At 47.5% G+C, this 12,424-nt stretch overlaps 1 protein-coding gene across 1 annotated transcript in view; it reads left to right on the forward strand.

The window, feature by feature from the left end:
* The window catches only part of col28a1a (collagen, type XXVIII, alpha 1a), a 55,362-nt gene that overhangs the window by 37,183 nt on the left and 5,755 nt on the right, over nucleotides 1-12,424 (forward strand). The window contains exons 23-32 of the mRNA XM_075449256.1: nucleotides 6,564-6,632; nucleotides 6,837-6,905; nucleotides 6,998-7,066; nucleotides 7,228-7,296; nucleotides 7,416-7,484; nucleotides 7,742-7,810; nucleotides 7,938-8,018; nucleotides 9,130-9,165; nucleotides 9,247-9,283; nucleotides 9,640-10,194. Of these exons, the coding sequence (XP_075305371.1) occupies nucleotides 6,564-6,632; nucleotides 6,837-6,905; nucleotides 6,998-7,066; nucleotides 7,228-7,296; nucleotides 7,416-7,484; nucleotides 7,742-7,810; nucleotides 7,938-8,018; nucleotides 9,130-9,165; nucleotides 9,247-9,283; nucleotides 9,640-10,194 (1,123 nt within the window). The remainder of the gene's footprint in view (nucleotides 1-6,563; nucleotides 6,633-6,836; nucleotides 6,906-6,997; nucleotides 7,067-7,227; nucleotides 7,297-7,415; nucleotides 7,485-7,741; nucleotides 7,811-7,937; nucleotides 8,019-9,129; nucleotides 9,166-9,246; nucleotides 9,284-9,639; nucleotides 10,195-12,424) is intronic.

Below are 12,424 nucleotides of genomic sequence, written 5' to 3' on the forward strand. Positions count from 1 at the left end.
CCAGCTGGACTAGGGTTCTTCTTCGTGGGCAAGAAGGATGGGTCCCTGAGACCTTGCATTGATTAAAGGGGCCTGACTCATATCACTGTCAAGAATCGGTATCCCCTGCCTCTCATGAACTCTGCTTTTGACCAGATTCAGGGTGCTAAGATTTTCAAAAAGTTGGATTTACGTAATGCTTATCACCTCGCCCGCATCAGGGAGGGTGATGAGTGGAAGACCGCTTTCAACACCCCTACTGGTCACTATGAGTACTTAGTCATGCCTTTTGGTTTGACCAATGCCCCAGCTGTGTTTCAAGCCATGGTCAATGATGTCCTGAGGGACATGGTGGGGTGCTGTGTCTTTGTTTACCTTGACGACATCTTAATTTATTCCCAAGATCTTGAAACCCATAAGAGTCATGTCCGTTCGGTTTGCCTTCGTTTGCTCCAGAATCAGCTTTTTGTCAAGGCTGAGAAGTGTGAATTTCACACTACCTCCAATTCTTTCCTGGGGTTCATAATTTCACCTGACCAAGTTATTGTTGATCCCTCCAAAGTTTATGCAGTCATGGAGTTGCCCACACCTACTGATCGGAAGCAGTTACAGAGGTTCTTGGGTTTTGCTAATTTTTACCGTCGCTTCATTCGGAATTATAGCCAGGTTGCAGCCCCCCTTCATGCACTCACTTCTTCTAAGGTGAGGTTTGTCTGAAACAAGCAAGCGGAGGAGGCCTTTTCCAAGCTCAAGGCTTTATTTACCAAGGCTCCAGTTCTTCGATCCCCAGACCCTGAAAGACAATTTATTGTTGAGGTCGATGCCTCTAACACTGGAGTGGGGGCCGTTCTCAGTTAAAGGACCCCAGAGGGTCGGATTCACCTGTGTGCTTTCCTCTCCAGAACGTTGACCCCGGCTGAACATAACTACGATGTGGGGAACCGGGAGGAATGGAGACACTGGTTGGAGGGGGCCAAGGAACCATTTATTGTGTGGACTGACCATAAGAATTTAGAGTATCTGAAGTCAGCTAAACGCCTTAATCCCAGGGACGCCAGGTGGGCACTGTTTTTTTTTGGACGATTCAACTTTGTGCTCTCTTTCTGGCCTGGAACTAAGAATATGAAACCGGATGCCCTTTCCAGAATTCACGCACCCTCTGAATCAGTAACCTGCGGGGCTGACTAGTTTATTCTCCCGGAGTCTGTCAGATTATCTTTCACCAGATTGGAGTTGGAAGGAGAGATCAGGGACGCCACTAAGGATCTCCCTGTACCTGCTTCATGCCCCCCAGACCGAGTGTTTGTTCCTGATCGCCTGGTTCCAAAGGTACTTGATTTTTGCCATAACTCTCGTTTCTTCTGTCATCCCGGGATCAGCAGAACCCTACAGATTGTCCGGATCCAGTTTTGGTGGCCGTCCCTGACCAAGGATGTAAAGGATTTTGTCACGTCATGTCACCAATGTTGCCGGGCCAAGTCGTCCCGCCGTCCACCTCCTGGGTTACAGCGACCGCTCCCCATCCCGTCCCGCCCGTGGTCTCATATCGCCATGGACTTTGTCACAGGTCTACTCTCGTCCAATGGTTTCACTGTCCTCCTAACTATCATCAACATCCATCCTATCCCAGCAGTCACTATCATCAACAGGTTCTCCAAAATGGTCCATTTAGTCTCCCTCAAGAAATTGCCATCTGCTGAGGAGATGGGGGAGGTTCTGGCTCAAGAAGTTTTTCGTCTCCATGGACTCTGTACGGACATTGTCTCTGACAGAGGGCCACACTTTTGGCACGCCGTACCTGCAACCGGCACGATTTTTCGTAACACCTCAGCCCTGGTTCCAAGTGGGCCGAAGCGTTACTAAAACGTGACGTCAGCTGACCGCCTTCCACTGATTGGGCGATGAGTGTCGTCACTGGAAGCGTCATATCGCGGAAAATAAAAGCTAGCGTTAGCAACCGTTAGCTTACCTCCAAACGTCGTCTTTTTGTAGCTTGTAACAAAACTCTCCAGTACTTTTCAATACTGTTTTGTCTGGCGGCCAGGAGTCTTCTCTGGCCCTCTTCTCTTGCCTTCTGTGCGACAAAAAGCCACAGGGTGAGCAGCAACACGCGCAGCCGTGTTACGACGACCCCGCCCACATCGAATAGGCACGAAGTGTAATGGCTATCAACGTCCTGCCTTCTAGTACCACTGGTCTTTCCCCCTTCTATGTTGTTTATGGTTTCCAGCCTCCGGTGTTCACGGTTCAAGAGAGGGAGGCTAAAGTCCCATCTGCCCGCCTCCGTGCCCCCTCCTCCCACCCGATTCCTGGATGGGGATCTCATATACATGGTTCGCCGCATCCTCCAGTCCAGAAGGAGAGGGCGTGTGTATTATTTGGTGGACTGGGAGGGGTACGGACTAGAGGAGCATACCTGGATTCCTGGTCGGTTCATAATCAACAAGACCCTCATCAGAGATTTCCACCGCCTCCATCCTGATCAACCTAAGGGTCCGTCAGGAGTCGGACCTTGAGAGGGGGGAACTGTCATGATTCTGGCCCGTCTGCCTGCTGTCTCCCTTCCCTGCTCACCATGTCTGCAATCAAGCTCATCTGCTTCACCTGTCCCCTGCTACTCCACACTCAAACAGAGTCATGCCATGCACCTGTTCATTAGCAGTTATATTCAGTTCTCTGGCAGGCAGACGGTGCCAGATTTTTGAAAGCCTTCGAGTGAGTAGATATCCAGTGTTCCTTCTCTGACTGATTTTGTCCTTGACCACGTTCTGCCCCACGGATTTCCCTGCTCTGTCTCGCCCACGTTGGATATCTCTGTTCTGGAAACCGACCTTGTTTTTGCCTCTCGACCTCCGTCTCCTGCCTACTCCCATGAAAGGATTGTTTGCCTCTGCCTCCCTGGTTCGGACCCTGTTTCTGCCTCCTGGATTCCGAGCTCTGTTCTGCCCCTCCATTAAATCTCAAGGAGAAACTAGACCTCACCTTTGGTCCTCGCCAAACCAATCCCAGAAGGAACGGAACCTCAGCCCACAGTTCCACACGAGCTCCGAAAAGGTTAGTGGCAGTTTTTCAGAACTTTCGATCCTCTTTCTGAACCAATATAAGCCACTAACCTGTTTCTCCGTCCTAAGTGGTTCCTGTCCTTGCTGCTGGAGATTCCTGTCCAGAACTCTGTTTTATAATAAACTGATTAACACTTCGATTGTTGTCTGGCAGAAATTCTGGGTCCTCCGTCCCGATCATTACATGTACAGGGTTTTTACATGGAGTTCCAATCATCCATCCATCCATCCATCCATCCATCCATTATCTTCCGCTGCTCCGGGGATCGGGTCGCGGGGGCAGCAGCTTTAGCAGAGAAACCCAGACGTACCTGTCCCCGGCCACTTCCTCCAGCTCTTCTGGGGGGACCCCGAGTCGTTCCCAGGCCAGCCGAGAAACATAGTCTCTCCAACGTGTCCTGGGTCTTCCCCGGGGCCTCCTCCCAGTGGGACGGGCCCGGAACACCTCACCGGGGAGGCGTCCAGGAGGCATCCTAACCAGATGCCCGAGCCACCTCATCTGACTCCTCTCGATGCGGAGGAGCAGCGGTTCTACTCCGAGCTTCTCACCCTATCTCTAAGGGAGAGCCCAGACACCCTGCGGAGGAAACTCATTTCGGCCGCTTGTATTCGCGATCTCGTTCTTTCGGTCACTACCCACAGCTCGTGACCATAGGTGAGGGTAGGAACATAGATTGACCGGTAAATCGAGAGCTTGGCCTTCTGGCTCAGCTCCTTCTTCACCACGACGGGCCGGTACAGAGCCCGCATCACTGCAGACGCCGCACCGATCCGTCTGTCAACCTCCTGCTCCATTCGTCCCTCACTCGTGAACAAGACCCTGAGATACTTGAACTCCTCCACTTGGGGAAGGACCTCATTCCCGACTCGGAGAGAGCATTCCACCCTTTTCCTCTGCCGGCAATGCGGACCAAACTCTTACACCGGTCATACAGAGACCGAACAGCCCATATCAAGGAGTCCGGCACTCCATACTCCCGGAGCACCCCCCACAAGAGTCCCCGAGGGACACGGTCGAACGCCTTCTCCAAGTCCACAAAACACATGTAGACCGGTTGGGCGAACTCCCATGCACCCTCCAGGATCCTGCGGAGGGTATAGAGCTGGTCCACTGTTCCACGGCCAGGACGAAAACCACACTGCACCTCCTGAATCCGAGATTCGACTATCCGGCGGATCCTCCTCTCCAGTACCCCCGATAAGACCTTACCAGGGAGGCTGAGGAGTGTGATCCCCCTATAGTTGGAACACGCCCTCCGGTCCCCCTTTTTAAAGAGGGGGACCACCACCCCGATCTGCCAGTCCAGAGGCACTGCCCCCGATGTCCACGCGATGCTGCAGAGACGTGTCAACCAAGACAGCCCCACAACATCCAGAGCCTTGAGGAACTCAGGACGGACCTCATCCACCCCCGGGGCCTTGCCACCGAGGAGTTTTTTGACCACCTCGGCAACCTCAGCCCCAGAAATGGGAGGCCCCACGTCCGAGCTCCCCAACTCTGCTTCCTCATCGGAAGGCGTGTCGGTAGGATTGAGGAGGCCCTCGTAGTATTCCCCCCACCGACTCACGACGTCCCTAGTTGAAGTCAGCAAAGCCCCGCCCTCACCATACACGATGTTAACGGTGCACCGCTTTCCCCCCCTGAGCCGCCGGATGGTGGACCAGAATCTCCTCGAGTCCGTCCGGAATTCGTTCTCCATGGCCTCCCCGAACTCCTCCCAAGCCCGAGTTTTTGCCTCAGCAACTGCCGAGGCTGCGTTCCGGTTGGCCTGTCGGTACCCATCAGCTGCTTCCAGAGTCCCCTCGGCCAAAAAGGCCCGATAGGACTCCTTCTTCAGCTTGACGGTTTCCCTCACCACTGGGGTCCACCAGCGGGTTCGGGGATTGCCGCCACGACAGGCACCGACCACCTTACGGCCACAGCTCCGGTCGCCTCAACAATGGAGGCACGGAACATGGCCCCTTTGGGCTCAATGTCCCCCACCTCCCCCAGGACATGGTTGAAGCTCTGCCGGAAGTGGGAGTTGAAACTCCTCCTTACAGGGGATTCCGCCAGCCGTTCCCAACAGACCCTCACAATACGTTTGGGCCTGCCAGGTCTGACCGGCTTCCTCCCCCACCAGCGGAGCCAACTCACCACCAGGTGGTGATCAGTTGACAGCTCCGCCCCTCTCTTCACCCGAGTGTCCAGGACATACGGCCGCAAGTCCGACGATACAACCACAAAGTCGATCATCGAGCTGCGGCCTAGGGTGTCCTGGTGCCAAGTGTACATATGGACACCCTTATGCCTGAACATGGTGTTCGTTATGGACAGTCCGTGACGAGCACAGAAGTCCAACAACAAAACACCGCTCTGATTCAGATCGGGGGGCCGTTCCTCCCAATCACGCCCCTCCAGGTCTCACTGTCATTGCCCACGTGAGCATTGAAGTTCCCCAGCAGGACGAGGGAGTCTCCCGGAGGAGCACTCTCCAGTGCCTCCTCCAGGGACTCCAAAAAGGGTGGGTACTCTGAACTGCCGTTCGGTGCATAAGCACAAACAACAGTCAGGAACCGTCCCCCCACCCTGAGGCGGAGGGAGGCTACCCTCTCGTCTACCACCACGGGCAACTCCAGAGTGGAAGAGAGTCCAACCCCTCTCGAGGAGGCTGGCTCCGGAGCCCAAGCCATGCGTCGAGGTGAGTCCGACTATATCTAGCCGGAACCGCTCAGCCTCGCGCACCAGCTCAGGCTCCTTCCCCAGCAGAGAGGTGACGTTCCACGTCCCAAGAGCCAGCTTCAGTGGCCGAGGATCAGACTGCCAAGGTCCCCGCCTTCGGCTGCCGCCCAGCTCACACTGCACCCGACCCCCATGGCCCCTCCCACGGGTGGTGAGCCTGTCGGAAGAGGGACCCGTGTCGTTTCTTCGGGCTGTGCCCGACCGAGCCCCACGGGCACAGACCCGGCCACCATGCGCTCGCCGGCGGGCCCCACCCCTGGGCCTGGCTCCAGGGGGAGGCCCCGGTGACCCTCGTCCTGGCAAGGGAACACGGTGTCCAAAAATATTATTCATCATAGGGGTTTTGTGAGCTGTTCTTTGTCTGGTCCTTCATCTAGGATCTGTTTGCCATGGGTGACCCTACCAGGGGCTTAAAGCCCCAGACAACATAGCTCCCAGACTCATTGGGGCACGCAAACCCCGCCACCACGGTACGGTGACTGCTCAAGGGGAGAGAGTTCCAATCAGTTCCAAATAAATGAATTTTGTTATAAAAAGCCTCTTCAGTTGACCATCCTTGAGCACGGAGCAGTGAAGTATAGTGTTGTACTATACTTCACTTCTAAATTTGTACTGGGATGAATTAATCAGCCCTCACAATGCACTACAGTTATAATACAGTGCAGCCATCTGTTCTATTTTGATCTAAACTTTTAAGTAAATGAATGTATTTCTATGGGTTATGAAGGTTCAGTAAAATCATATCATATGCTATCATTTAGCATAATATGAATAATACCTGCTGTGTCTCTTACCAACAGGGAGATAATGGGCCTGTGGGACCATCTGGACCTGTGGGAGATCTTGGAGTGGGAATCATGGGGCCCAAGGTAACAGTCTTTACAAGTTATACATCTAATATGTGCACATATTAGATGTATAACTTGGCATTACAAAATTTATCATTCTAAAAGTAACTTTCACTTCTTTATAATATAGCAAGTTGATTTGTGTGGTTAGTTGCTTTACATTCAATCTGCAATTGCTCATTTTGTTCCTTTCAGTTTTCTGACTATTCCTTTCTCCCTCTTAAGGGAAACAAAGGAAATATTGGACCTGTTGGTCCACGGGGGGCCAAGGGAGTTGGCCTACCAGGACCACAGGTAAACACAGTTGGGGTGCTACACAATGACTCTTGTATTGAGTGCAAAACTAGAAAGGTTTTGTCCGTGAACATCTTTGACTCGATCACCAGGGTATGCCTGGCTTGCCAGGAGTACAAGGAGAGATGGGACCTCAAGGGAAAGGATTACCTGGAGCGGAGGTGAGTTTTATCTTATTAAATGAAGTAAGATAAAATCCTCCAAATTAAGAAATCGAAATTGTGTTGAATTATGAGGTAGAGACATAATGTACCTAATACATATGGACTGAATATGATGGAAGAGAGGTGGAAAGTTGTTTTTGTTTTTTCTTTTTTGTTAGGGTGACAGAGGCTTACCGGGTGTCCCAGGACCATCTGGTCCTCCTGGAATCAGACTTTATGGACCAAAGGTCAGGATGTGCACACAGAGGAAGAACAATTTTTGTCCTCTAATGAAAAAATTCTTATGCTTCTCATCATACTATTAGCCTTATAACTTGGTAGTAGCTTCAATGTACTGTGTTTCCAGGGTGCTATAGGACAGCCCGGTCCATCTGGCTTGCCAGGGCCTCCAGGAGAGGGTATCCAAGGGCCAAAAGTAAGCAAGAAAAACACCTTTGTCAACATCATAAAATCAGAATTGGCCAAATATGGGTCAGATATTTCTGCCTGGTATTTGTCCACCCCACTATGGTGGAGCTTGCTGTATTGATCTATTATCTTTCTGAGTCACTGGCCTTCACTGTCACTTCCAGTCAATTGGTATGTTTAACACTATGGATGGAGATTTGGATAAGTTTATAGTATATAGATGACAATTGGTACTCCTACCAATACATCTATCTTTATCCTCAGGGAGAGCCTGGGTTTCAGGGGGCAATAGGTCCTAGGGGGAAACCAGGTGACGGTCTTCCTGGAGAGAAGGTACAATAGTTCAGATACTGCATGTGGTAATGATTACACAACTCGTCACATATTGGATTCAACTACCAGTGCACCAAATTGCTATCAATTGTATGATTATTATTATTTTTTTTTTTTACATACGCAGGGTGACCAAGGAATTCCTGGAAACAGAGGAAAGAAAGGAGACAAAGGGGACTATGGGACAACAGGTTCACCTGGACAGATGGTAATATGACATGTTTTGTGATGATCACAATATTTTGTCAATGCTTTGTTCTTTTTGATTTACAAAATTACAATTTATTCTAGGAAAATTTATTCTAGAAACAATTTATTCTAGAACAAAATGTCTTTTAAGCACAATCGTCTCTCTCACCGAATATAAAAAAAAATTAAAAAAATTATTTGAATTTAAAGCAGATTTTAAAGCCAAAGCAATCTTCAATAAAATAATAAGGTCCTGTTTGTGAAGTCCATCTTCAAGGCAGGTGCCGTAGGCACTAAACAAACAGACTGGACATTGACTGGACCAGACAAGTTGCCATTTTAGATTGGTTGTCTTTATGTGCTATTGGTTTTCTCAGTTTCCAGTTCAGGTGGCTTTGTTAAGTATACTGAAAGTAAAAATGCAGCATAATTCTACTTTGTTCTCTATTTTTTCCTTACAGTTTTCTTGTTTTCAAGGTATTATTAGAAACAAAACTTTTTTTAAATCTCTTCCTTTTTAGTGAGAACATCAGACAGCAATGTAGGCCTATGTGGAGTACTTTTTTTTTTCAAATGTAGATATTAGCCAACTGCCTCAGCCATTTTGGCAACAATCATATTCCTATCAACTTCCCCTCAACTTCATTAATAGCTTATTCTTCCATGTTTGCCTACTTCTTTACTTTTTGAGGTTGAAGATACTTATTTTTTTGAGTAACTGATGTTGAGGTAATCGGTAATGAATGAGTTACTGTTTACTCTGCAGTGTATGGTATGATTAAAAAAAAAAAAGAAAAGAAAGCTGAGAGATTTCGTTTTGATTCTATTCGTTTCTGTTCTATATCTATTGCATCCAACAGTTTCAGTAGCTTTAAACCGAATTGAATGAATGTGCTGATTTCACTTACAGTACATTTCCCCTCCAGTCATTGTGAAATTGTAGAAAATCAAGCTGCATTCACATCATGTTTCTTTTTTTTTTTAGAATTTGTTTGATCAAGACTCCAAATGCACATTTTTAGAAAGCTGATTAAAAAAAGATCAGTTGATACCAAAAAAGTCCAGAGCATCTCATTCAAGGTTATATGTACTGTCTTATCATTATATTTGATGTGAGTTCAATCTTACAGGGGAGACCTGGAGAAAGGGGGATACCTGGGCTGACCGTGAGTAACTGACAGACACAAATTACATATGCAGACAATACTAGTTTTCTAATCTTCTTCTTCTTTTTGTTCCTCACATAGAGAGAAGACGTCATTAGAATAATAAGGGAAATATGTGGTAAATTTGATGAAATTAACTTTTATTTGAAGAGGTTTATTTTTGTGTTGCCTTGTTATAAATGAACTTGTCTAATTAATGTAACTTTAGTTGACCATACTGTATATTATTAATATCCTCAAACATAATCCAGACCAAATGAAAAACTTTGAAACATAGGGTTGAGTCAGAGGATTAACTGACCTGAGGTTTTGATGTGATTTTGTTTTCATAACTGTTGTATGGTGCATGTTCCATTATAATGTCTAAGCTGCTAAAAGATTACAAAATGCAAATGTTTAACAATTTTTCATGTATTTATATCTGCTCATGTAAATTTCTGAATATTTAATTTTCCCTTTACATTTGTTGACTAGGATGTGGTTTCAAGTGCAGCAAGAGCCCTCTGGAGCTAGTGTTTGTGATTGACAGCTCTGAGAGTGTGGGGCCGGAAAACTTTGAGATGGTCAAGGACTTTGTTAATGGACTCATCGACCAGGTGACAGTGAGTCGGGAAGCCAGTCGGATTGGTGTGGTGCTTTACAGCCATGTGGACATGGTGGTGGTCAGTTTGCAGCAGCAACCCAGACAGGACGAAATCAAGGCTGCGGTCAGAGGAATGCCCTACCTGGGCGAAGGCACCTTCACGGGCAGCGCCATCCATCGGGCAAATCAGTTGTTCCAGGCCTCTCGGCCGGGTGTGAGAAAAGTGGCTGTAGTTCTAACAGATGGGCAGTCTGACCCACGGGACGTCATGAAGTTTGAAGAAACAGCCACAAAGGCCCATGCAGAAGGGATCGAGATATTTGCCATAGGAGTAGTGAACAAGAGTGATCCTCTGTATGAGGAGTTCCAGGCTGAGATGAAGACTATCGCCTCTGACCCTGATGAAGACTATGTCTACCTTATTGATGACTTCAGAATGCTACACAGTAAGAAAAAACAGCAAAGCTCACTATTGACATAGGCATGCTGACACATTTATAAAAGAATAATTGATACAGTATTGATCACTTCTATAACATGTTGATAACTCTTCAAATCTGATGCAGTTTGCACCAAAACTTGCACCACTTCACAGATTTCAATCTGACAGGAATATAAGATTTCAACTGTATGAAGAAGAACGCAACTTAAAAGGAACTGTGTAGGGAAGAACTGAGCAATGGTTCATCACTTTAGAGTTGTATAGGAAAATTACCAGTCAGTCACTGCGTTCCATTTTCCTTTACAACTCTATACTAAAAAAAGAATATAACCACATACACGTGTAATCACGGAAGATACAACTTCACAAGTTTAGTATCATGGGCATGGTTTGGTTTACATCTTGAAGTCAGGTTCCAAAAAGCTCAAGAGATGGGGCCAGTAAGTAAGCAAATATTTCATCATAGTTCTCTTTTATACCCCTAACAAAGGTATCCACCTGCATTGCTCTCAGACAGACAATTTTTCGACACAGATGTGCAGTCCTCCAAAAAACTAAAAACGCAAAGACTCACACAATGTGTTGAACTAGTACTGATTGATTGAAAGTTATCTCAACCTGATTACAATCGATTTCAACAAAAAAAAAAAAACAACAACAAAACGATAAAGCTCCAAAAAGCATAAAAAGCAAATTAAAGAAGCACAGGTGAATAGTTTACACAACAGCTGCACTAGATAATCTTCATTATCTTATGGCCCTGTCACACTGTTGCGTATGGCACTAGCGTATGCCAGAGTATGAAAATTATCACTCATACGCTGGTATACGCTGACATACGCCAGGGGAACGTTAGGCATAGGTTGTATACGTTTCAAGCACGCTGGCATATGTTGGCATACGCTGAGGCAGAAATAAATTTTTGAACATGCTCAAAACTTTTGTGCGTATGGTTAATACGCTAAGCATACGCTAGGCATACGCTGAATACGCTAGAGGTACGATATAGGTACGTTACTGATAGGTCGAGAACGCTGGACATAAGTTGCCATACATTGGCATGAAGGTGTACCGTACAGCTAGCGTATTTATAGCCTCCGCCCGTCACTGACATATTTGAGGCAACCGACGATTCACGGGAGCGGTCAGGAGGAGGAGTTGGGGATCTTGATCGCTCAGAAGCATGTAACTCATCAGCCGCAGGTGCATCAGGCATTTCAGCAGGTTTGGGTGAGAATGATTCTTGTGTTTTTTTGCCTTTTCCTCGACCTCGGCCTCGGCCCAGGGCCCGGGCAAACTACGATTGCTTCTTGGGAGGCATGATCGAGATGAATGTCTCGAGATGTTGATAGCGCGTCGTCTACTGCAATAATGGAGCAATGTGGAAAGGCTGCTGATATAGGCGCGTTGAAACGTACGCTGGGCATGCGCAGTTCATATGCTACTCATACGCTAGTTATACGCAGAGTACGCTGGTTATACGTTGTTCATACGCTGGCCATACGCTGTCAATACGCTGACTATAAGCTACTCATACGCTACTCATAGGTTCAATACGGTAAGTATACGCACAATTCTTTATTTTCAAGGACTTTTCGTGCGTATGAAAATTATATTATTAATTTTCATACGCAACTCATACGCTTTTCTCATATGCAACAGTGTGACAGGGCCATTAACCCTCATTCACTCCTTCTCAAAGCAGATCTTTATCCACTTTAACATACACTATATTGCCAAAAGTGTTCACTCACCCATCCAAATAATTAACTTCAGGTGTTCCAATCACTTCCATGGCCACAGGTGTATAAATTCAAGCACCTCAGCATGCAGACTGCTTCTACAAACATTCGTGAAAGAATGGCTCGCTCTCAGGAGCTCAGTGAATTTCAGCGTGGTGCCGTGGTAGGATGCCACCTGTGCAACAAGTCCAGTGGTGAAATTTCCTCACTACTAAATATTCCACAGTCAGCTGTCAGTGTATTATAACAAAGTGGAAGCGACTGGGAATGACAGCAATTCAGCCACGAAGTGGTGGGCCACGTAAAATGACAGAGCGGGGTCAGCGGATGCTGAGGCTCATAGTGCTCAGAGGTCACCAACTTTCTGCACAGTCAATCGCTACAGACCTCCAACCTTCATGTGGCCTTCAGATTAGCTCTAGAACAGTGCGTAGAGAGCTTCATGGAGTGGGTTTCCATGGCTGAGCAGTTGCATCCAAGCCATACATCACC

This window comes from Odontesthes bonariensis, chromosome 18 (assembly GCF_027942865.1).
Source record: "Odontesthes bonariensis isolate fOdoBon6 chromosome 18, fOdoBon6.hap1, whole genome shotgun sequence".
Taxonomy (NCBI): Eukaryota; Metazoa; Chordata; class Actinopteri; order Atheriniformes; family Atherinopsidae; genus Odontesthes; species Odontesthes bonariensis.